The 25,323-nt window shown below is 40.2% G+C and overlaps 1 protein-coding gene across 3 annotated transcripts in view; it reads right to left on the reverse strand.

Moving 5' to 3' along the window:
- SCAMP1 (secretory carrier membrane protein 1) overlaps nucleotides 1–25,323 on the reverse strand; it is a 91,295-nt gene that overhangs the window by 27,855 nt on the left and 38,117 nt on the right. For 2 of the 3 annotated variants that reach the window (XM_038401302.2, XM_043515305.1), the window contains 3 exons: nucleotides 25,032–25,143; nucleotides 10,975–11,103; nucleotides 4,397–4,556 (listed from right to left, as the gene is read on the reverse strand). In XM_038401302.2, the coding sequence (XP_038257230.1) occupies nucleotides 4,397–4,556; nucleotides 10,975–11,103; nucleotides 25,032–25,143 (401 nt within the window). The remainder of the gene's footprint in view (nucleotides 1–4,396; nucleotides 4,557–10,974; nucleotides 11,104–25,031; nucleotides 25,144–25,323) is intronic. The other variant, XM_038401303.2, reaches the window with a different exon arrangement.

Genomic DNA, 25,323 nt, shown 5'->3' on the forward strand with positions numbered 1-25,323 from the left:
AGCAGGATTGTCTGGCTATGTAGACTCCCACCTCAGGCCCTACGCTACCAGCACTCCCAGCTATCTTCGAGACACCACTGACTTCCTGAGGAAACTACAGTCCATTGGTGATCTTCCTAAAAACACCATCCTAGCCACTATGGATGTAGAAGCCCTCTACACCAACATTCCACACAAAGATGGACTACAAGCCGTCAGGAACACTATCCCCGATAATGTCACGGCTAACCTGGTGGCTGAACTTTGTGACTTTGTCCTCACCCATAACTATTTCACATTTGGGGACAATGTATACCTTCAAATCAGCGGCACTGCGATGGGTACCTGCATGGCCCCACAGTATGCCAACATCTTTATCGCTGACTTAGAACAACGCTTCCTCAGCTCTCGTCCCCTAATGCCCCTACTCTACTTGCGCTACATTGATGACATCTTCATCATCTGGACCCATGGAAAAGAAGCCCTTGAGCAATTCCACCATGATTTCAACAATTTCCATCCCACCATCAACCTCAGCCTGGACCAGTCCACACAAGATATCCACTTCCTGGACACTACGGTGCTAATACACGATCACATAAATACCACCCTATATCGGAAACCTACTGACCGCTATTCCTACCTACATGCCTCTAGCTTTCATCCAGATCATACCACACGATCCATTGTCTACAGCCAAGCTCTACGACATAACCGCATTTGCTCCAACCCCTCAGACAGAGACAAACACCTACAAGATCTCTATCATGCATTCTTACAACTACAATACCCACCTGCTGAAGTGAAAACTATTTCCCCATGTTATTTCTCCCCCCCCCCACCTCCCACTGTTCCTCAGACATTCTTGTTAACTGCTGGAAATGGCCCACCTTGATTATCACCACAAAAGGTTTTCCTCCTCCCCCCCCCTTTCTGGTAATAGCTCATCTTAAGTGATCACTCTCCTTACAGTGTGTATGATAATACCCATTGTTTCATGTTCTCTGTGTGTATATAAATCTCCCCACTGTATTTTCCACTGAATGCATCTGATGAAGTGAGCTGTAGCTCATGAAAGCTTATGCTCAAATAAATGTGTTAGTCTCTAAGGTGCCACAAGTACTCCTTTTCTTTTTGCGAATACAGACTAACACGGCTGCTACTCTGAAACCTCTCATACTACGAGTTTATATACTCACTATCTGGAAAGGGGGACTAAAAACAGGACCAAAAGAAGAAGATCTGGTTCTGAAAGACTGCATAAGTGATGTTCTTCTGTCAAAACAGTATACATGTTTAGCTCTTTTAATCTTTCCTCCTAAGTCAATTTCTTCAGCCTCCTGATCATTTGTATTGCTTCCTTATGAATTCCTTTCAGGTTCTTTTATGCTCCATATGTCAACATCACTCCAATGCATCTTATTTACTTCTTCTTTTCCTACTTCTTTCCTTCTATGTTACAGAGGAAAAGATGCATGCCCACCCTGGCAACCTCTTCTGACTTCTTCACACTGCATAACACAAAACATTCACTTGCACCGAGTACAAGGCAGAGAAGGAAGGAGATTGAATGCAGAAGAATCAGCAGGGGATGCTCAGCAGCAGAAGTGTAACTTTCTTGCCTCAACTCTGCTGTTTCGAGGAAAACACCAATGTCTATTCTTGGTCTGCATGCAGCCCTCCTACTTAAGCAGGAAAAAGACAGACACTAATGTCAATACTAGAAACACTACAATGGCATAGCTGCAGATGAGCTGCTGTAGTGTACACACTACAGGGGCAGAAAGGGTTCTTCCATCACTGCACTGGGCTTAACTACATCACACGGGCATGAAAGTTTTCACAGCCCTGAACAATGTAGTTAAGCCAGTCTAACTCTGTAGTGCAGACTGACCTAAGTAGTAAATGGAAGCCCAATGCAATCACATGTATTCCATGGCCTTAAGCCAAAGTATGCATCTTAGAAGGATAGCGTACACACACACACACACACACACACACACACAGCCTTTACATTTCATATGAGATTGGAACTTGAGTGGAACCTGAACCCGAAATAATATCCTTCTTATAAGAATGCACTCTACCAAATGAGTTAATTGCATTATAGAGAAGTGACCATGACTCCAAAATTAAAGTTGCAATAGGGTTTCTGTTTAAAGTCCAATTTCCAAATTTCTCTAAAATCCGGATATGGAAAGTCTGACCATCTTGAAAACTGGTACGGACTCAGGGTAAAGCAAAGTTAAGAGTTGTGAGGACAAGAGATGCCTCGATACAAGCTGAAAAAAAAAAAACGAAACATTTAAAAAAAACATTTCAACTTTTTTTGTGCTGAGGTAGGGGAAAAAGTGGAGAGGAATGTGAAACGTATCACTGGGTGCTCACAGTGAGATCTCCTGTCTAGAGCAAAGAATTTTAAAACCAAAAAGAAAAGTTTTTTCTTGGCTCTGCTGGGTAGGAAGCAGAGCTGTAGCTATGAAGCCCAGAGTAGCGTACACATTTGGGAAAAAGCTGGGATGCCTGATACCACCCACAACTCTCTCCATGTCTTCCCCCTGTACAGCCCAGATCAACCTCCATAAGCCTTATCCTGGAGAGTATGGGCAGACTGGCTCAGAAGCAGGAAGTTCCAGCCCCCAGCTCCAAATCATACTGGTTTTCCAATCACCAGGTGGTCTCAAGCCCTTGGGATCCTTGACCTTATGTATGTAGGCTCCCCAGAGCTCCCTATCTTCTACAGCCGATTATATACCTATAATGGGTTCACTGTTAATCAATCAAGCTAAGTTTCCAGTTAAGTTCGCTTTTTAGTTAACCACATCATCCCTTGAACAACATCTATGGAAAGCTATGCTGTTGGTTAAAAGGAAAATATACAGAACACAGCAGCTGCCTAAGTTATCGAAATATAGGACTGAAAGAAGAGAATTTTAAAGTTTTAAATTTTAAAGTTTAAAGTCAGTAAAAATATAATGCTTCATTATGATATGAATAGGATAAGCAATCAAGAATTTCAGAATAAGTGCCCTCTCAGACTTGCACAAAACAAACTGTGAATTAAAACCAATTTAGTTATGTCAGTATAAGTGTGTGTGCAGACCAGGCCTTAAATCAAGGTGTACTTGCTGAGAAAAAGGCAGTTCAGTGCTTGTTGGAAAGGGACCACTGGAAAAAAAAAATGTAATCATGAACATTCAGAGTTAGAATGCAACTGTGATAGAAACTGCTCCTTAATTCATGTACATGAGAGGGGAAAAAAGAACGAAGTATGAGAGCTATGAAGAAATTTAAACTTTATATTTTTCCTTTGGCCACTTCACTGTTTTTTAGAAAAAGAAAATCCCACAGACCGTCTGAGCTCCCAAGAGAACCTTGTATATATTATCAAGATATCAAAACCTTTACCCAATTTGCAATTATTTGTTATAACATTTCTTTTTGTATTAGGATTTAACACAGTAATGATCAAAGTTCAAATTAAATCCATTGATAAGCTTTGAAGAGTGATCAAAACTCAAAAGAAGTTTATTTCACGCACATACAGTTTAGTTGTATGCAGAGCTCTAAAATATTTAACTGTGACACTACTTTTTGAAAGACATGACTCAGTTTGATTCCTGATTAATTTACTCTCTCACATTAGAGTTCTGGATTTCTTAAAATAAAAGATAAAATCTTACTCCCCAATTTAATTTGATTAATGTACATCGATCTTGAATATGGATTTGCAGACTGATGCATTCTTTTTGTCAATTAACCACAACAGATAAGAGTTACCAGTGTAACTCTAGTACCATCAAATGATATTCACTGAATGTGCTTACTGAGCAGATAGCTCAACTGCTTTTTATAATCAATATATTAGGATGAAAGTAAAAAATGAAAATAAGCTGCACTTAATATTTGTAGTAACATCTCATGTTGTTGCAGACATACAATGGCAGTTAACTTGTCAATGTATGATTTCTTAAATCTATTTTATGAAACTCATTTAGAAACTTCATATTTAGGCAGCACTTTACATTTTTAAATTTTAAACATTATACTTATTCAGAACTGGTGGTGATTTTACAGGTGATAGGATAGAAGCTTGGTGAGAATTTTCCTGATATTTGAAGTCCAGCTAACACAACACCAGGTCATCCATTCCCTACCAATATCAGTGCTATATCAGTAATCATATACATTTTAAAAAATGCTATTCCTAATTATTAGCTTCCTAAGCTAGCCTTTCATCATCAGTTTATGCTTTGGATGCAGCAAGTGAGCTAATATGACTTGCCGCTTCCAATAATTAAATAATAATAATTCAGGTTAATACGGTAACTAAGTTGAATAAAGTTCTACTTAAAGATGAATACATTTCAAAATGCATAATGTGCATTAAAAATATTCAAAACCAGACTGGCGTTACCTGAAGGCTCCATAAAGTGGTCTGTACCAGCAGACAAATGAACAAGGAGTAAAAAGCAAGAACCAGAGGATACTCAATCCAAAATCAACCCCTCGTGCAGGATCAACACAAAACCAGGCCAAACATCCAAAGATATTTAGAAACAGTGTCACTGCATGGACTGTAGAACAAAAAAAAAAGTTTGTATTAACCTGAGTTTATGCAACAAATATTTCAATTGTTGATGTATTACCTAAATAAATGTAAAAGCTTTAAACAAAATACATCACATCACTCTTATATCAACATCCTATCTCTGTAATAGACTAGCCTGCTAGTTTCATACACCTGTCTGAAGTAATGATGAAGCTCCCAGTGTAGTTAAGCACTGAACAAGTACATTCAAGATTTTTAGAAAAAATAATATGTAGTATAGAGTCAGGGGTGGGGGGATATCAAGTTTTCATGAAAATGAGGCACTGTGTATCAGGATTTCCAGCAAGTACTGATTTATAGCAGCAAAGAGTTAAATAGATAAATAAAGTTCTCTCAGCTGCAGTTGCTGACACATCTGCTACAGTAATTACTGGATACAAATATTTGCAAATACCTTCTTATATACTGTTTAATTATTTTCTCTGAAAGTCAGACCAGTAAATATGTACAAGAACATGATGCTACCCTATTATTAGATATACAGAAGGCCTGCACTGTTCATGTATTTTTAAAAAGCTTCTTAAAGTATACAAAGTAATCTGTATTTAGCAAGTGAAATTCTCATTTGAAAAGAAAAGAATTACAAATCATAAATCCTTTTAACGCAAATGTTATGCTATCTCTCAAATGAAATACAGCAAATTAGTATCCTAACACAAAATATTTCACATTGAAACAAAAACTATGAGAACTAATTCTATAAAAGCATAAATTCATATTGTATGCTCTAATATTTCTTATAACAACAAGAAATCTGTCACCTTATTAATACTCAGAACTATAGTTCCCAGTCTCCTGTATTAGTTAGTACATGCCAGTGGCCTACCAAGTAAGAGATATCAAAACAGATATTAGAGGTTAGCTTTTTTCTAAGGTTTGTTAAAGAATTTAAGCCAACATTCTAACCCAAGAATTAATGAAAATGTATTTAGATTTTTCAGGTCAGAGAAGACACAGCGGAAGCAAGAGACACTGGAACTCTTACTCTCCAAGCAGTCTGAGGATAAGAACATTAGAGTCCGTGTTATCAGCCTCCAGAGGGTAGATGAGGACATGTCCAGGCCTCTCTTTTCAGCACTCCCCAGTGGCCAGATCAGGAATACAAGGGAGACACTGGCCTTGGGGACACAGGGCGAAGTGCAGTAATTATGACTGTGTGAGATGGGAGAGACATCAAGCAATCCATCTCTGGCTGAGAGCTAATTTGGGGTGACTACTAAATTTAAGCTCTGGATAATAGTTTTAAGCACCTTTCACCCTATTTACCCCTTCAAATCCAGACCTGGTAAGCAGTTACCGAAAGATCACCACTACCTTCCAAAGCAACATAATCTAACCCCTCCATCTCCCCTCCCAAAAAGCCACTCTTATTACCAAATAAGAGCATCTACACTGGGAGTTATATCGGTATAACTATTGCAGTTAAAATTCAGCGTATAGTTTACACAGGTATAACTTTTCCATGTAGATATGCTCTTGCTGATCTTAGTCTAGTTCTTAGCAGACATCCATCCACATTGTAATTAATATCTTACAGCCTTGTTAACCCTGAGCTCCCTCTCAAACACTGAAGCCCGTTTGAAGGAAAACTTGCACTGCTGCTGCCTGTGCTACACCTACTTTGTGGATAAACAGATGGTTTCATTTTGCAGAACTACCCATCTGGTATCTCTGATGAAAAGAAATTCATCTACAGCAGTTTTTGTAATAACCTCTGCTTGAACAGTCTAAAATTTACCATTATTATTCTGGAGAAAGAAGGGCCATTGCCAGAGTGCACTATACAAAGAATAAAATTTTCCTTTCTCCCTCAGCCCAGTAGGACAGTCTACATCTGTTATTATTAGTACATAAAGAACAGTGCTCAATGCCATCACTTCTGAAATCACTCTTTAAAATGAGGACTCTTCACTTAAACCAAAATCTTAATCTATTTTGTTTTTTAAATGCATTTAAATTTACCTTGTAATTTTAACAGAGTACCTAAAACCTACTGGTTCAAGGCAAAGGCATAAAATGTCCTTAAAAGTGAAGATGGAATGACTGCCTGCTACTTAATTCAGCAAGTGGCAGGGTCCAGGAGGGCTGTCAGAGAAGAAAAATGTGGGGAAGGAGTTTTCAGATCTTAGAGAGGGGAGTTTTCTTTCCAGGAATTATTCGTCTTGGTGTCCTCTTTTCTTATTCTACAACAGTGAATTAGGGAAGAGACAGTGAATGCAGCAAACAATATCCCGCATGAAGAGAAGCTACTTTACTGTGCCACTAGCAGGAAATTGGGAAGGAGATAACCCCAGATGATAGTGATACGTAGAAAAAGCAGAGAGCCTACCAGGGTTGCCACCCTGGAAATGAATGCGTAAGTATTCACTGCCCATGGACAAGCTCAGGAAACCTGTTCACACACTGAGAACACAGCCTCGGACTCACATAGCAGCTTCAGCTGTTGCCCCCAGTTGTTTTGACCTTCGAAATTCTTCAGAACAAGACTGAGAAACTTAATATCCAACAGATGAAGCCTCTTGTCATGGGGCAGAATAGATTCATTCTGAGAGAAGAATGGATTACTTCAGGTAGAATTCAGTATTCACCTTGTAAATTAATCCTGGAAAATGCTGAAAAACCATCTTTCCACAAAGATGTGCAGGTATGGCAGACAGATTACAAATGTTTACACTCACCCACTCTCCTGACTGAGCCCACTGCAAGAAGGAAGGCCCTCTTAATAAAGGGAGCAAACCAGAAAGGTTGTTCTTAGGGCAGAATCTGAACCTACAGGATGAAGTTCTGGTCTTCTTGAATCCTGTCAGAAAGAAGTTTGAAACATCCTGGAGCCAGCAAGATGTGCAACAACATCCCTGATGTGACACCAGGCCATGAAAATCATCCAGAACATACAGTGCTCTCCAGACACATGTAACCTCAGCAAAGAAACCATGCTTGAAGAAACGGTGCTGTTCAATTCACATGCAGCCAGCCTCAGATTAAGGTAGTTGGAAGAGCACAAGCCCTTGAGATGGTAGGTGCTGGGTCTCAGCCAGTGTCCACAGAGATGGGGGGGAGGAGAGAAGGGGTTATCAGTAAGATCATCAGGTCTGAAAACCAGCAGCACTGGGGCCACCACGGAGCAAGCAAAAATAAGAGGTCTGTCCAACCTGCCATTCGTTAAGCTCCTAGTCAGAAGAGGGAAATGGCATCCCAAATCCCCTCTCCAACTTTGTATAAAGCATCATAAAAGGAGGATACAGGAGTTAAACATCCAAGAACACAAACAGGGAAGCTTAGCAAACACCATCAAGATAATCAACACAATAGAGTGTGCCTCAGACTCTGGTAAACATCCTTGAAAACTAAGATCAAGACTCCCTTCTCCCAACACAGTTTGTGACTGAGCCAATCTGCAAGGATGTTATTGTGGCCAACCAGATACAGGCCCTCAGGAAGCCAAGACAGGCTTCCACCCAAATTCTCAGGAAGCATGGCTCTCAAAAATGGGGGTGTGCTAAGAAAATTCCCCTGGTGGTTGACAGAAGCTACCACTGTTCTATTATTTTATCTTGTAAAAACATGGGAGTTCAGGGAAAGAAAAGCCCTCTAGTTTAGCAAGGCACAACCCAACAGATGAACATAACAGAGACCGCTAAATGGAAAGGGAGGATTACAAAAGCCAGAGATACATTCATGCCCATGGAACTAAATCCACACAGGCTGTTAAGTGTACTAGCATCTTTGGAGACTGCTCCTTACAGGGAACGGGCAGAGGTTCTGTACTAACAGATAGGGACTGAAACTAATGAAGCATCTGCAAACAGATATTCAGGACCACACGTAAACAGGGAAGTTTCTTGTAAGGAGTAAAGTAGGACTAGGTCCAGTTTTATCAGGAAACCGAGTTGAGACTGACACCAGAGGACCCTGTCCTGCATATTAGCAGTTGGGAGGACTGAGGGTCCCTTAATGAAGATGCCATTGAGTTAGAGATAAAGATGGAGGTTGGCAACCAAGTCAATTAAGATCTTCAGAAAACAGCCCCTCACTAAGAAAGAGCAAGGGTCAAGGTGTTAAACTGAAAGCATCTGTTACTCAGGGCAACATGCAGACAATGACAATAATGCAAAAAGGTGTGCCTCTAAAATCTATCAAACAGAAACAGACATCTGAAAACAGACTGGAGGACTATTCTGGCCTTAGAAGAGGCTGGGCAGCTACCAAGGAGCTGAACTTATCAGAACTGGGGCTGGCTGCCATTATGTCCAGGGGCCCCCAGACCTTGTGGAGGCAGAGAAGTTCCTGAAGAGCTGTGTAAGCTGTGAAAAAGCACTGCAAGCTGAGGAAGGATGATAAATATCAGAAAACCAGGCAGGCAGATTGCTAAGGCAATGAGTACTGCCAGAGGGGGAGCCCCGTCACTCTCGTGAAGTGGAGACCAAACCACATAGGCATCCTCCTAAGTAGTATGTGTCACAGAATCTAATCAAATGGCCAGCCTCAACTGACACCCACTACATGGGTGGGGAGCACTGAGAGCTTGGGCTTCCACCCATTTTCCCTGTCCTTAAGCGGATTCCTCAGGTTCCCAGCTTTTGGCCTTACTCTTTTCTCTCCTTTCTTTTTCTCATCCCCTCTTTCTTCCATAGTGTGCCTGCAAGACAAAGAAAAGGAATGAGAGGCCAAACTAAGGAAAACACAAGAAAGCCAAGTTAAAGCTTCCATCTTCCAAGGTGAAGAGAAAGCAGGTGTGGTTGAAATTAATATAATCGGGGCAGGCCTTCAGAACGCTGTCTCTTTCCTTCCAGTTGTTGACATTATAATGCTGTCTGTTCCTTAATCCTCTGTTGTAGGATGGGAGGAAAGAAATACAGTGTTATAATTCCCATTTTGTTTTTCCTCCCCTCCCCGGCTTGAAGTTTGACATTTTTAGAAATCAACCCCATAAATGGCTTGAGTTAGAAACTAATGCTGATACCATTTGAAATACTGAATTCCAAGCTTTCAGACTGGATATGGGTCTTAAGCCTATATCATACTTATTAGAGTGACTAGTTTTGCATTTTACATTTAAAAAAAAAAAAAAGAGTGGTGATCCAGTAATGAATATAACCAGTTGTGGACATCAAACTAGAATAATATTCATGGTTAAGTACTGAAAGCTGACTACTTTTGTTTCATACACGGAGTTCAAGTTAAAAAAGTAAAAAAAAAGATTACCAAGTACACTGGTGTCCAGATTTGCTCAACCTGGAACCCTAGTGGAAAAGTGAGAGGTGCCTGAAATCCACATCTGTGTCTAATAAGGACACAAACACTACAGTTGTGGTGTAAACATACCATATCCAAACAGCCACAAGCAACTGGAGAAGATGACACTGATCATAGCACAATGTACATTAAGATCTTGTATTATATTTTCCCACTGGTTGCCAGCAAGCTGCTGTGATCAAGACAGAGCGGTGTATTTTGAAATAGTGCAGACTAAACACAAAGCCTGCAAAGACTGTGCTCTGAGTACCTCTGGTGTAGACAGGATAGTTTAATGTGGACAATATTCTTTTGTTTATTTACACTATACTATTTATCTTTTTAAGAAGACTACATCAACATTCAATTGTAGGCAAATTATTGTACAAGTATAATGTGAACAATCACAAGGCTATAAACTCTAAATGTGGCTGAGTGACCAGAGCACTGAACTGGGAGACCTGAGTTCTATTCCTGGCTCTGCCACTGGCCTGCTGGTTGACCGGGGGCAAGCCACTTCACCTCCCTACAGTTTCCCCATCTGTAAAATGGGAATAACAGTTAGATCCCAATAGATAAAAGGAGGTATTGATGAAAATAACAGCAAAAGAGCTAGGTATTATTACTATATTTAATTTGAAATTTTAGGGGGGGAAAAAACTATTTTGGGGGGGTTAAACTTACACTTATGTATAAAAAACAACAATTAGAATTAAGGCAATCAACATTTGGAGATTAGTTTGAAGATGGCAAGCATGTTTAAAAGGGAAAAATAAAATATACTAGAGCAGATCTACGCACTAGTTATTTGTATGGTAATCTTTCCATAAATAATATCTAATTATTTTAATTTTTTTTAATGAATTTTAGAAAGATTTCTATTTTACAGTTTTCTATCGCACTTTTCACCATACTATCTATTTTCATGGAACGATTTTTTTTAAAATGAGGAATCCTGTTAAAAATGTGTAATTTCTAAGAAATAAATCTGTATTCTCTTAACACTGACGTTATCCTTAGCCACAAAAAAAGATTATTTCAACATCTCACTTTACATTGGCGATGCATTTTTTTTTGTGAAATGTAGATGTTGACTAGGTCAAAATAACAATGTACAGACTGTTAGGGTTCAGTCATTTTTTACTTACACATCCACAAGTAGTACATAATCTTTACTGTCTTCTGGAATTCTACAGGAATGTCTACAGAAAAATCCTGGTAGAAACAAGGACCCACTGGAAAATTCCCAGGAAGAGGCGGCCAATTATTTTTCCTGCCTGCAAGTCAAAAAAAACCCCAATAGTTTAATACAATTTTATTATTTTCTTCTCTCTACATATTAGAAAGAGATTTGCCTATTAAATTTGAAATACTTGTTCTCTAATTGTCTTACATATAGGATTCCTGCAGACCTATTAATAACTTGAACTAAAAAAACAGAGACTAACAATCCGCTCTATGACAGGTTTCAGAGTAGCAGCCGTGTTAGTCTGTATTTGCAAAAAGAAAAGGAGTACTTGTGGCACCTTAGAGACTAACATATTTATTTGAGCATAAGCTTTCGTGAGCTACAGCTCACTTCATCGGATGCATTTGGTGGAAAATACAGTGGGGAGATTTATATGCACACACAGAGAACATGAAACAATGGGTTTTATCATACACACTGTAAGGAGAGTGATCACTTAAGATGAGCCATCACCAGCAGGAGGGGGGCGGGGAAGGAGGAAAACCTTTCATGGTGACAAGCAAGGTGGGCCATTTCCAGCAGTTTACAAGAACCTCTGAGGAACAGTGGGGGGCGGGGTAGGGGGAGAAATAACATGGGGAAATAGTTTTACTTTGTATAATGACTCATCCACTCCCAGTCTCTATTCAAGCCTAAGTTAATTGTATCCAGTTTGCAAATTAATTCCAATTCAGCAGTCTCTCCCTGGAGTCTGTAGAGACTGCTAAGGTGCCACAAGTAATCCGCTCTATGAAGATGTCAAACAGCAGAGCTAACTGAAAATGGAATGCAGCTGAACCAAGGAAAGAACAGGGTCTTCACTGGTCTGTGCAAAAGACTGTACAGGTGACAGATGGATCTCATGAAACAAAAAGAAAACAGAAAAGTTCCCCAACTACTTCACATAAAAGAAGCAGGTGTAAGCAGAACAGAAGCCCTCAAAATTTCCTGGATCTACAATTTAAGTGTACATGCCCCCTCCTGTGGTCCACGCTCAGCAGGGTCCTGTAGAAGGTTGGCAAATGAAAAGCATCCTCCGCACTCATAGCATCAGATTGACTGAGATGGTTGTGGTACCTGGATTTGGTAAACAAGTCCCTGTGTCTTTCTCTCAGACTCCCATTAATTCTAGATCTGTGAACAAAAGGTCCAGTACTTCATGTGGCTCTAGCACAGTTTGTGGTCTTAACAACTTTGCTGAATAAAGCAGGGTGGATGAAAATCAATAATTTGTTGTTTTTCTTTTAAAAGATTTTTTAAATGTAAAACATTTTTTATTTCAATTACATACGTTTTTCTTTTTAAAAATAAATTATTTAAAATTCAATTGAAATTATGACAGCCTATCCAATTTACTATAATCTATTAAAACATTTAAATTAAATAAAAAATAATATTCAAGCAATACATGTTTGCTGTTAAGGTTTTAGTGACAGTAAAACCACTGAACTGGTAGAAGTCACTGATTGGCTAAGTACATGAACCAAATTTCTGTTGATGTGCTAAACCAGCTTTTGACAGCAACAATCCTTTCTATAGGTTCAGAGATAATATTTTCTTCCTTTTCAGCAAACTCAACTAATTCCATCCAATGACTAGTTCATTAAAATTGAGAGTTGAAAAAGTAAGAAAACTTGTTTTCCCTTTCAATCTATGAATAAAAATGAGGTATGAGAGGATGAGATCTACTAATTTTAAAAACATGAATGACATGGTGACCAGAAACAATCAAGTCAATCCTTCCTTTTTTAGTTTTGTATCCGGAATATTTAAGGTAGTCTTGTTTAACCATTAAAAACTGTTTTAAAATACTGTTTTTGTGGATTTTTAATTGAATTCCAATTTCCATCCAAACGCAGCTTGACAAAAACATCACATGTAAAACATTAATCATTTGATTGATTCAAATCAATCCACTCGCTAAGTGCACAAGCCTGAAGAAGAGGGGCTTATCAAATAAAGTGATCTCTCCTGTGGTGCAGTCAAGAAAGCAATACACACCAAAGGCCTACCACTCCAAGGTTTGGAGAGCCTTTGTGAACTTGTGTGACGAAATGAGGGTACTTCTCATCAAAGACATGGCATGGTCATCCTGGATTTCCTGCAAACTGGTCTAGTCATGGGCTAGAGAACTGTTTCTCGCATGCGGCCACCAGTGGCTGTGTGTGTGGCCTTGACAGCCTCCCAAGCATAGGTGGAGATTTTGAGGGTGGGGGGGAGAAGAGGAGGAAGCAACGGCCCCTCCCTGTAGCTCCCAGCTGTTGCTCCTGAATAGCTGTTACCAAGAGCAGTGGGATACACCACCTCGATGTTTGCGCTGGCACCGGCAGTAGGGATGGGCACCCTGCACCACACAGCCTTCTCGGCGGCTCCAGGCACCACCTCTGGAGACATGAGGCCAATGAGCACAGTGCCGGAGATGGCTCTCATCACTGGAGGCAGCTGCGGTGTTCAGTCGCAGGACTGCTCCCCTGGCAGTTCCCCTCCACCCATCCGGTCAGGGCACAGGGAGCCTGGGACTCTGCAGGTGGGTGTTTTTGTTTTTTTTTTTGATAGAATGCTTTTTGAGGAAAAAAAACTATCTAAAGTCAGTTTTAATTAAGTTACATTATAACTCAAAGATATCTCATCATGGAACAGGGATTATAAATTCTAGAAGATACCATCAGAGATGCTTAGCTTTGAAGTTCTCAAACTGTGGATTTGTGTCTCCAGAGACAACATGCTTGTTAACAGCAACAATGTTTTTAAACAAAACACACAACACAACATAATATAATATGAGGAGAGAAACAGACCTCAACCCAACTGTCCCTCTGCAAATGTGTGTACACAGAGTGAATCCCTTATCCCTCTCTAAAAGTGTAAAGTTTCAAAAAGCTCAAAGAATAGAAGATTGTTGGGGGCAGAATAGATCTGGACAAGGAGAAGTCTGGAGATAAATGTCAGAAGGGAGGGACAGGCAGTAGAAACAAAAGTGAAACTGGGCAAGCAGCATATTCCAGAAATCTTGAGGTCTTTCTGAGTGCAGCTGCCATTGATTTGAGATCTACCATACCATTCTCTCACTAGAAAGGAAAACCCTTAATGGCAGCAGGCCATAAAAAAGACCCAGTTTGGGATTATTTGAATGAAGTTCCTCTACTTGTGGGTCAGACAGGCATGCATGCATGCAAAATGCAAACAGTGCAATAAAGAAATGCAAGGCCTGGTTGTCCGAATGAAACATCATGAGAAGTGTTCCGTCTCAGGAGGAAACTGCACTGAAGACGAAGAAAGGAACATGTCTCAACATGCAGGATCTTCAGGTTGGTAAACTTTTTTATTTCATATTTCTTTCTTAAGGACTGCCTCTCTTCCTTCTGGACTATTCTTGAGTTCTTTATGTTTGAGCAAAAAATATAGTTGTTACTCTATGGTACTGTCATTTTAGATGCAGTTGTGATAAAAAACAAATAGCTGAAATAGGCAGATCTTCCTTTACCATTTCACCTTTAAAGTAGTACGGAGTGTCAGTGAATGCAATGAGTAATACTAAATGAGCAGTATGGTAATAATAATTAAATAACTGCATTGATTTATTTTGTTTAGGAGAGTCCATCCACAACATATAAGATTCTGAAGACTATTCACCTTCAAGACCACCATTATTTTCTATAGTTTCAGAGAGTTACCTGCCAACAATAGTGTTTCAGTCACAACATGTATGTCACATAGCCACAGTATATCACCTGCAGCAAAAAGAAAAAAAGATCTCCATCATCCAGAAACCATCATAGATAAGATTGTGATAAGAACCAGCAGATTACAAAAAGAGGTAATTGATGAAAAAATTGCCCGGTTTGTTTATGCAACAAACTCTCCATTCCATATGATTGAGAACCCATACCTCATTAACATGGTTCAGTCATTAAGACCAGGATACAGTCCACCCAACAGAGCAGATGTCGCAGGCAAATTGCTGGATAAAGTGTATGAAAGAAATTGAGCAGTGTGCAAAAGGTCTAGAGGGTGAAATTGTTAACCTGAGTTTTGAGGGGAAGAGCAGATCAAGAGAATGTCTTCCTTACAGAAACAATTGATACATTAGGAAATGCACACACACAGAATACTTAAAAGTAGCAGCAGTAAAAGCTATAACAAACTGTGGAGAAAAAAAATCAAATATCTAGTATGCAGCTTGGTCACAGACAATACTGAAAATGTATCCAAGATGAGAAGAAATTATTTAGAAGAGAGTCCCAAGCTAATACCATACGGTTGCCGTGCTCGTTTGATGCACCTCCTAGCCAAAGACTTCAGAAATAAAGGCTAATGTTGAAATTGCAAAATACTTCTGTAACAACCTCTTTGCAGCAGCTGCTCTGAAAAAAGTGGGAGGAACTAAGCTAGCTCTCCCACAAGACAGGCGATGGAACTCAGTACTGGGCTGTTTTGAGCACTATATCAAGAACTGGCCTAATCTGATGACAGTTTGTGAACAAAATCTTGAAAAAATAGATGGCACTGTCACAGCCAAAGTTCTCAACACTGGGTTTAAGAGAAATGTTGAACATATGCTGAGTACCCTGAAGACTATTTCGGTAGCCTTGAACAAAATGCAGGGAAATAGCTGTTTTATTACTGACGCTGTTGAAATTTGGAAGAAACTGAGTGAGATCTTAAAATGGGAAATATGCAATTACAAGCATTAAAAAAAAAAATGAATGAGACAAGCACTATCTCCAGCTCATTTTCTTGCAAATATTTTCAATACTCGACACCAGGGTCAAACCTTAACTGCTGAAAAAGAGGAGTTGGCTATGACATGGACATCCAGCAATCATCTCTCCATCATGGCAACTATAATAAACTTCAGCGCTAAGGGTTCAAGAAATATATGTTTGCTGATGATGTTTTAAAGAAAGTCACACCAGTGAACTGGTGGAAATCACTTAAGCACTGGGATTCAGAGACTGGTGAAGTGATAATCTCACTTTTAACAGCAATAGCTTCTTCTGCCGGTGCAGAAAGAATATTTTCTTCCTTTGGACTAATTCATTCCAAATTGAGAAATCATTTGGGACCTGAAAAGGCAGGAAATCTTGTTTTTCTTTTCCAGATTATGAACAAACCAGAAAATGAAGGTGAAGATGACTGAGTTAGCTGCAGAAGCCAATAATTTTACGTTTCTCATGTTGACCTGGCTCACATAGTTGATTTAATTTTTAGGGTTTTTTTAAATATTTAACTGTTTTAGTTAAACAATTTTAACAAAAACAAACCTGCTTTTAAAAAACTTGAATGTTTAACTAAATTCAGCAAAGAGTCCTGTGGCACCTTATAGACTAACAGACGTATTGGAGCATAATTGGCATCCGACGAACTGGGTATTCACTAACGAAAGCTTATGCTCCAATACGTCTGTTAGTCTATAAGGTGCCACAGGACTCACTGCTGCTTTTACAGATCCAGACTAACACGGCTACGCCTCTGATACTTAACTAAATTTAAAAATTCCTGCGCTTGTTTTGTTAAAATATTATATGTTTGCTGTTGAAGAAAAAAATCCCGAACACAAAGTTGTTGTTTTAGTTAAATAAAACAATTTAAATGTTTGTCTGGTGATATTCTCCTCCTAATACAGCATGGCAAGAAAATCCTCCAAATATTAATGATTAACCTGTTGAACTGGAGATAGTTCACCTCCCAATGACTTCATAAATATCTGCTTTGATTATCTTTGGTAAAAGAAATAACCAATCATTCATTTTCTGATATAGCTGTAAAACTAATCTGAAAAGTTTTCAAAATAAATCACTTAAAAAATGTATAGTGTGTACCTTCTAAAAATGTAACCTACATCTATCCGAGCTGGGAAGAATACGTATTAAGGTTGTAACTACCAAAAAGAATGCACTTTTATGTAGAGATCCATGATTAAATCGAGTCTTCCTGCTTTCAGAAGACTTAAAGGAGCAACACTTGGATACAGAAACTACAGAACCCAAACCACCAAAAAAGAAAATCAGCCTTCTGCTGGTGGCTTCCGACTCAGATGATGAAAATGAACATGAGTCGGTCCGCTCTGCTTTGGATCATTATCAAGCAGAACTTATCATCAGCATGGACACATGTCCCCTGGAATGGTGGTTGAAGCATGAAGGTACATATGAATCTTTAGCTCATCTGGCATGTAAATATCTTGCAGCACCAGCTACAACAGTGCCATGTGAATGCCTGTTCTCACTTTTGGGTGACACTGTAAACAAGAAGTGAGCAGCATTATCTTCTGCAAATTGTAACCAAACTTGTTTGTCTGAGCAATTGGCTGAAGTAGGACTGAGTGGACTTGCAGGCTCTAAAATTTTACATTGTTTTATTTTTGAACATAGGGTTTGTTTGTTTTTTTACATAAATTCACATTTGTAAGTTCAACTTTCATAACAAAGAGATTGCACTAGAATACTTGTATTTGGTGAACTGAAAAATACTATTTCTTTTGTTTTTTACAGTGCAAATGCTTGTAATCAAAAATAAATATAAACTGAGCACTGTATACTTTGTATTGGGTTGTAACTGAAATCAATATATTTGAAAATGCAGAAAACATCCAAAAATATTTAAATAAATGGTATTCTATTATTGTTTAATTGCACGATTAATTTTTTAATCGCTTGACAGCTTTATAAATTACAATGATTTGCATGTGCATATATGCAATACGTATGTTTTTCCTAAAGATAATTAAGTATTTTAGGAAAAATTGTCGGAGTAGCAGCACCAGCAAGAGCTGGTGGCCACACACTGAGGCCACCAAAAAATTTGTTGAGAGAATCCCTGGGCTAGAGTCTCAGTTCCATTAGAGTTCAGGCTGCAGCAGCTCTGGTGCTCAGAGGTTCAAACAAACAGTTTCAATAGCATGTTACCCTAATCAGAGGTGCCAACTTTCTAATGCGCCAGGGGAAAGAAGGGGTGCTTCTCCTGGTCCCCCCCGCCCCACTCCAGGCCTTCCCCTAAGGTCCCAACCCCGCCATGCATCTTCCTGCCCCCTCCCCAGAGCATGCCCTACTCTTGCTCCCCCCCCAGCACCTCCTACACACCGCAGAAAAGCTGACTGTGGCAGACAGGAGTCACTGGTGGGTAGCGGCTCATCAGTGGGGCCATCAGCAGGTGGGCAGCACTGGGGGGATGGGAAGGACCTAATCGAGCATGGGGCTGCCAGCGGGTGCTCAGCACCCGCCACTTTTTTCCCCATGCGTGCTCCAGCTCCAGAGCACCCACAGAATCAGCGCCTATAACCCTAATGTTTCCAGATTCCTGAAGGCTATAGATAAGCTGAGACTGGCAAATAGTTTACCTGATTTCCACAGGGACTTGAAACTATCATTAGTTATTATTTGTATTACTAGAGCATCTAGGAGGCCTAGTCATGGACCAGGACCCAACTGTGCTTGGTGCTGTACATAATGGGGAAAAAGACAGTCCCTGCCCCAAGGAGCTTACAATCTAAGTATGCAACAAAAGAAAAACAGATTGATACAGACAAATAGATGGAGTACAAGGAAACAATGAGACTGTTGTGGTAAGCATAACAGGCATGCCAGCAGCCTAACCATTTTCAAGTTTTTTGTAGGAGTCACAGCAAAAAGAGAGGTTTGAGGAGGGATATGAAGTAGGATAATGAGGTAGCTCAGGGAGTGCCTCCTAAGTACATGAGGAAGCACAAGAGAAAACAAAAAGGTGCTTGTTTGAAAATGTAATAATTGGGCAACAGAGTCTGGCCTCATGCATACGTCGACCCCTCAGTACAAATTAGAGATGATGGGCAGAGTGGAGATTGACCATGTGTGCACTCTATACCTCAAAGCACCATCCTAAAACACCCATATGCACCACTGTCATACAGTTATGGTATGTTTTGTACGAAGTATGTCTTGTGAGGTATCATTTTAAAGTCTTGATCTGTTGAACATTAATATCCTGTTGGATTGTCTGTGCTATCATCATATGTGCAGTTATCAAGTTTTGCTACGTGTGTGTTACTGAAATATGTTGAGAGTCTGGGAACACCCACAACCAGCACGGATTAGCCAGACATGCTGATGACCCATTAAAAGTGAATCCACTTGCCCAGCAGCAATCCCAGAAGACTTCTCAGAGAGACAGAGCACATAGACAATGGAGACTGCTTGATCAATGTGGTTGGACTCCCACATCACAAGCAAGACATCTTTCCAGCAAACTGAAAGAAATTATAAAGAGGGAAAGTGACATCATGACTTGGCCTCACTCCCCCCACAACTCAGCCCCAGGAAGAAACGTCTGGAGGACAAAGACTGAACTGAGGAGGGTGGTCCCACGCTGAAAGGGGTCCCGCGCTGTGTATTGAGGAATTAAACCATCTGCCAGGATGAGACAGATTCAAACCCTGCTTGATTCAAATCCTGTTCCATTTATAGAATTTAGACTGCGAATTTGTTTTATTTCTTAGGTAATCAACTTTGATCTCTATGCCTGCTACTTACAATCACTTAAAATTTCTCTCTCTGTAGTTAATAAATCTGTTTTATATTTTACCTAAAACTGTGTGTTTTGGTTGAGGTGCTTGGGAAATCTCAGTTTACAAAGGCTAGTGTGTGTCCCCTCTGCACTGAGGGAGGCACGGATTGGATAATAAACTTACACTGGTCAGGCTTCTGATCAGGGCAAGACTGTACAGTTCCGGGGTGCAAGGCTTGTTAGCTGCGGGGGAATTGGCTGGAGCCTCTCTATTGTTGGTCCATGAGTGGCTGGCAAAGCATTCATGTAATCAGTTGCGTATTACTCCTGAGAAAATTCTGCGCCGGGGGTGGAGAGGTGGGATATGGATTACAGAATTGATACCTTCCACAGATTTCTTGGCTCCCCCACAGAAAAATGGGGGAGCCAAGAAATCTGTCAGGAACACACACCCCTTGGACGGCCGCCCGGGCACACCTGATGGGAGCAGCTGGGAGGGGGGGCCGCGATAGGCTGAGTGTCCGTCCATCTGTAGAAGATGTTAAAGGGGTGGGGCTGGGCGCCTGCCTGCCAATGAGTGAGAGACACTCATTCTGTCCCTCTCATAGCTGTTGCTGCATCCTGGGTTTGGAGGCATAGAGCTGTGTGAAACAAACTCTGTCCCTGAGGCAGAGCAGAAATATAACAACTAAAAACAGTCAAGCTGCTAATGGTCCCATTGTTAGTTAATTGTTCCCACTCTTAGTCAATTAAGACTCCTTTACCTTGCCAAAGTGGTGTAAAGGAGCCTGATTGTAAATGACAGCAACGGAATCCTCAGATAGGAAGGTCAATGTGATTTCTCGCTTTTTTTCCTGTGCCAGAGAGGCACAATGTGGTTAGATTACAGCTCAGGGTCCATTTTACTTGTCCATTTAAAAAAAATGCAGGGCAATGATTAGCAAAACTGTATCACTTTTATGTGTGAAAGTCTGAACAATTTAAAGCGACAGTCTATTTTACAGAACACCAAACACCAAAATAAAAATAATATGATTTAAATGAAAATCCAGGATTATGACTGGAATGCAGGGTCTTGGTTACAAAGTATTTGTAACTTAACTTTCATGTGTTTAGGACAGGGGTCAGCAGCCAGTGGCACGCCCGCCGATTTTTAGTGGCACTCTGCTGCCAGCTGGGGTCCCAGCCGCCGGCCCAGCTCAGCCCGCTGCTGGTCTAGGGTTCTGTCTGCCAGCCCGGGTCCCAGCCGCCGGCCCAGCTCAGCCCGCTGCTGGTCTAGGGTTCTGTCTGCCAGCCCGGGTCCCAGCCGCCAGCCCCGTTCAGCCCGCTGCAGGCCTGGGATTCCATCCATCCAGTCTGGCAATGGGATGAGTGGGCCGGCAGTTGGAACCCCAGACTGACAGCACGGGCAACAGATGGAACCCCAGATCGGCAGCGGGCTGAGTGGGGCTGGCAGCCGGGACCCCGGCTGGCAGGGCTGGTGGACGGAATCCCAGACCCCTTGGTTAAGGTATAGCTAAGCAGAACTCAAGTTTTACTATATAGTCTGCAGTCAATCAGGAAGTGAGTGGGTGGGTGAGTGGGGGAAATGGGAACAGGGAATGGGAGTGGGGAAACTGGAATCATGTTTGGCTAAGGGCAAGAATGGGAACAGGGACACAGGTGTATGGCTCTGTGGTGTCAGAGCTGGGAAGGAGGACACTAAGGAAGGAAACTGGAATCATGCTTGCTGGAAGTTCACCCCAATAAACTGTTTGCACCTTTGGACTTTGGGTATTGTTGCTCTCTGTTCATGCGAGAAGGACCAGCGAAGTAAGTGGGTAAAGGAATAAGCCCGCTAACACTAGACCTGAGAGTAGTTAGCACCAACATCATAGTTAAATTTGTGTTTGTACGTGTTTGTGTTTCTGAGGCTGCCCAGAGATCAGTACCAGAGGAAAAAGTGAAGGGGACAAGGACAGAGTCCTATGGAACCCTTACAGAAAGTTGGTGGGCAGATGAGGAGAATCCTCCTAAGGATAATTAGAGAGGTAAGGAAGAAAACCAAGAAAGGAAAGAATCACAGAAACCAAGGGAGGACAAGATTTCAAGAAGAGGAGCATGGTTGAATGTGGTGAAGGCAACTGACAGGTCAAGGAGGATGAAGATGAGTACTGGTTCTGAATGTTAGCTAAGAGGAGGTCATTAGAGACTTTGGTGAGAGTGGTTTCAGAGCAATGCAAGGGGAAGAGGCTGGATTGGAAAGGGTCTAGAATAGAATTGAAGAGAAACTCCAGGGCAGTGACTGTAGAGTGTGCATTCAACATGCTTAGAGACGAAAGCAAGCAGGGAGAGGGGTGTTAGTTGGAAAGGCAAAGGGGATCAAGGAGTTGAACGGCTCCTCCTCCTTTTAAACTCCAAGGTTTTACCAGTGATCTATCCATAAATTCTGTTTTTACTAGCAATATGTTTAGTGAGAAGAGGAAAGTTGCAAAGTTTTCCTGGAAACCCACTTCTGTATAATTTTTCATCATTATAAGATCACACTGTTGGCTCTGCTAGAATCCTGGCCCGAGAAACCGACTGCCTTTCACCTGAACCTAGAAATCATCCTACCCACATGTGGCCCCACCTCCAAGACTCTGACAGAGAAGGCTACATTATCTAGAAGTACATAGAGCCCTATAGATTTACACAGGCAGGAAGGCATAGTTTGGGTAGTCTCAGAGACTCCAATCCCGCACCAGAATTTAAAAGTCAAGTTGTCTCTGAATTCACCACCTCTAGATGGATTAGAGAACTGATTAAATTTCCTGTTGCAACATAAATCTCTAATCAACAGAATCTTTTAAATCTCGTCTTTCCTGTTCAGTAACATCATTATGTGCAGAAAGAGGGAGAAACTTTTTGAACACAGATATACAAGACTAGCTAATAGGCTTCTGCCAACACTTTTGGCAAGCATTACAGAATAGGACTGCTATTGTGACCTTTTGCAGAAGGTGATGCAAATTATACCACCACCCATAGTTAAAAAAACCAAACCAAACAAACCAAAAAAAAAAAAACACACACAACCTACTTTGGAAAGTCCCAAGCAACGATACAAAAGACCTAAGATGAGGGGAAATATTTTCTAATTAATTTTCTTACTTTGAAATAATCTATACCAATTCAGACCCTTATTCTGTAAAATTTAGGTGCCTGCCTCTCTCATTACTGAGAGTTTTAATGCAGAATCACTGACATGTTCAGATTTCTCATAATTACATCTCATAAGTCTCATTTCAAATTTTAATGACTATTAAATAATAATGTCTGAATTTTTTTTTTTTTTATTTGGTACAGCTTTCAAAATAGTCAGCTGAGGACTGCAAGATGACTAGAGGGCATACAAGAGGGTCTGACATCCCACAAGAGGTTTCAGTCTCCGTCTTCTGGTTGGAAAGACCTATAATCCAAGATCCTGTCTTGACAGGCAAGATCGCATTTTTCAATTAAGTTACTTTAGCTAATACATGTTTGCTTCCCCAAGGCTAAAACAAGGCCAGCTAACAGAGCTTCAAAATGTGTTCACCTGCATCTTAATTGCGCTCTTCAATATTGTTAAGCTAAATCCAGTGATCTTTACTGACAAACACATACCCAATATGCTCATCAAAATATACTCCAACCATCTGGACTAGTACAGAAGAGATTAGGAAAGAAAATTAACAGGTAAGGAAAATTTCTCCTTCACTTGTGTCACATAATTCCGAATCTGCCATGCTTCTAATACCCAAATGATAAAACCTAACCTTTCCCCTTTTGATCCTTAGGGACTAATCTTTTTTCTTTCCAGTGATCCAAAAGAAGCCTTCAGATTCCTCATATTTCTCAGAACCCTTGGTGCTCACTGCTGCAACATAAGAGAGGCATAGTAAGAAACAACAGGTTCCAGGCATCCTGAAGCATGTCTGGGATCTCATAGCTCCCTGTTCCTTAAGATGCAATAGAAAGGAATAAGACTGTTCCTAAGGACTAGAAAAGACAAGCTGAGGGAATAGGGCATGTCAGATCATCAATAAAATTTATCTGTGAAGAGGATGAAAGGTAATAGGTGTAGGGGAAATTTTGAAAAAACTGCATACAAACTAATGAATAAAGAACACAGTCGAGGATGGGGGGGGAGATAGACGATGACAAGCAGAAAAAAAAAAAGACTAGATTATCCAAAAAAGTAAAAGGTGATTATAAAAGGAAAATCTGCAATTATTTTTCTTTATTAAAAAAAATAGTAGATCCCCAACTCCTGGGTCCTTGATTCCAACAAGTGACTGACAGGAAATTCCCCAAATATTTGAATTTTCAAGTCATTAAGCCAGCTGAGCCAACTGAGTTTGTACAGTGGCCTGTTGTGCTCCCAAATGACAGTTTGTTTTCTGAGCACTTGGAAAATCCTGCCAGACACATGCTTAGGGCCCAGACCAGGTGCAAGAATCCTACCTTATGCAGAAAAAATAAACGCACACAAATTCAAGATTGTGTATTTGTTTTTTTTCCTTGTTTCGGCCTGAACTTTTTTTTTTTTTTTTTAAAAAGCAGACCATCCCCACATCTGAACTTTCCAGCACAATGCCCAGTTTACACCTTGCCATTTTTATACCATACTCCTCAGTAGAAGGTTTCTGCAATTAAAAATTTGCAGTAGAAACACTAATTTTGCTGCACTTCACACTTACTAAAAAGCAAAAACTAAATACTAGTGAAATTTAGCAATGAGGTATATAGCAGGACTCAGTCACCTTAACCAAAAAAAAAAAAAAAAAAAAATCAAGCTTGTCTGAATTTTTTTAACCCATTGTTGTTACAATTAACACTCAAGATTATAAATTTAAAAAAAAAATCAGCGCAAAAAAGTTATTTTCACCCCCCCCCCCCCGTTTGCATACTCTTCACATTGATAACATTTCGTCAGCTTTACTGTGTCAGCTCTTCACGGAAGGAAACACAACTACCTCTGTGTTTGTATAGTAACTAGCATAATGAGATCCTCATCAGGGACTATGGGCACTACCAGTAATTGATAATTATCAGAACATTTCATTTATTTGTGTGGATAGGAAAAGTATCAAAGATAGGAAAGTTATTGTACCGTGACAAATATTGGCAGAAAAAGAATCAGGCAGCTGTAGTACGAGACTACTTTTAATTACATTTTTTAAAATTTGAACTGTTTCAAGTAGTTAATGTTACTTTAATTTAAACCAAGACTAAAAACCAATAGTTAATACAGTAAAGTACTGATTCAACAAAACCTTGTTACACATTTGCACTACAGAAATTCACACGACCTCAAAAACTAAGTGTGAGATTTTTTTTTTTTGCAGTCTTCTGAAAAGCATAGATTTCCTTTCCTGAATGAGACCCTAAAAACAAAATACTTCAGACCTTTGTTTTAAACAGGCAAGCAGAAAACAGAAGTTCACAGTTTTAAAACTTAAATCTCTATTAAAAAGAAGAGCTTGTGATGCATACCACCCTGTCGATTGAGATTCTGCATTTCCCTTTCTCTGCGATCTAGTTCTGCTGCTTTTCTTTCTAGTTCTTCTTGGCGCTTAAGCAGCTCAGCCTGGGCCAATGCATGCTCCTGGGGAAAAACAAGCACTGTTAGATATCAACAAATGCACGAACTTGGAATTTTTGTTCTTTTGTATATGTTCTTCAATTATGTTGCATTCTCAGTCATGAATCAAGATAGACCTGCTATTTTAATTAATTAATGCAACAACTTGTACCTAATTACAGCACTTATTTCTGTAAAGCATAG

Source organism: Dermochelys coriacea, chromosome 5 (assembly GCF_009764565.3).
Source record: "Dermochelys coriacea isolate rDerCor1 chromosome 5, rDerCor1.pri.v4, whole genome shotgun sequence".
NCBI lineage: Eukaryota > Metazoa > Chordata > Testudines > Dermochelyidae > Dermochelys > Dermochelys coriacea.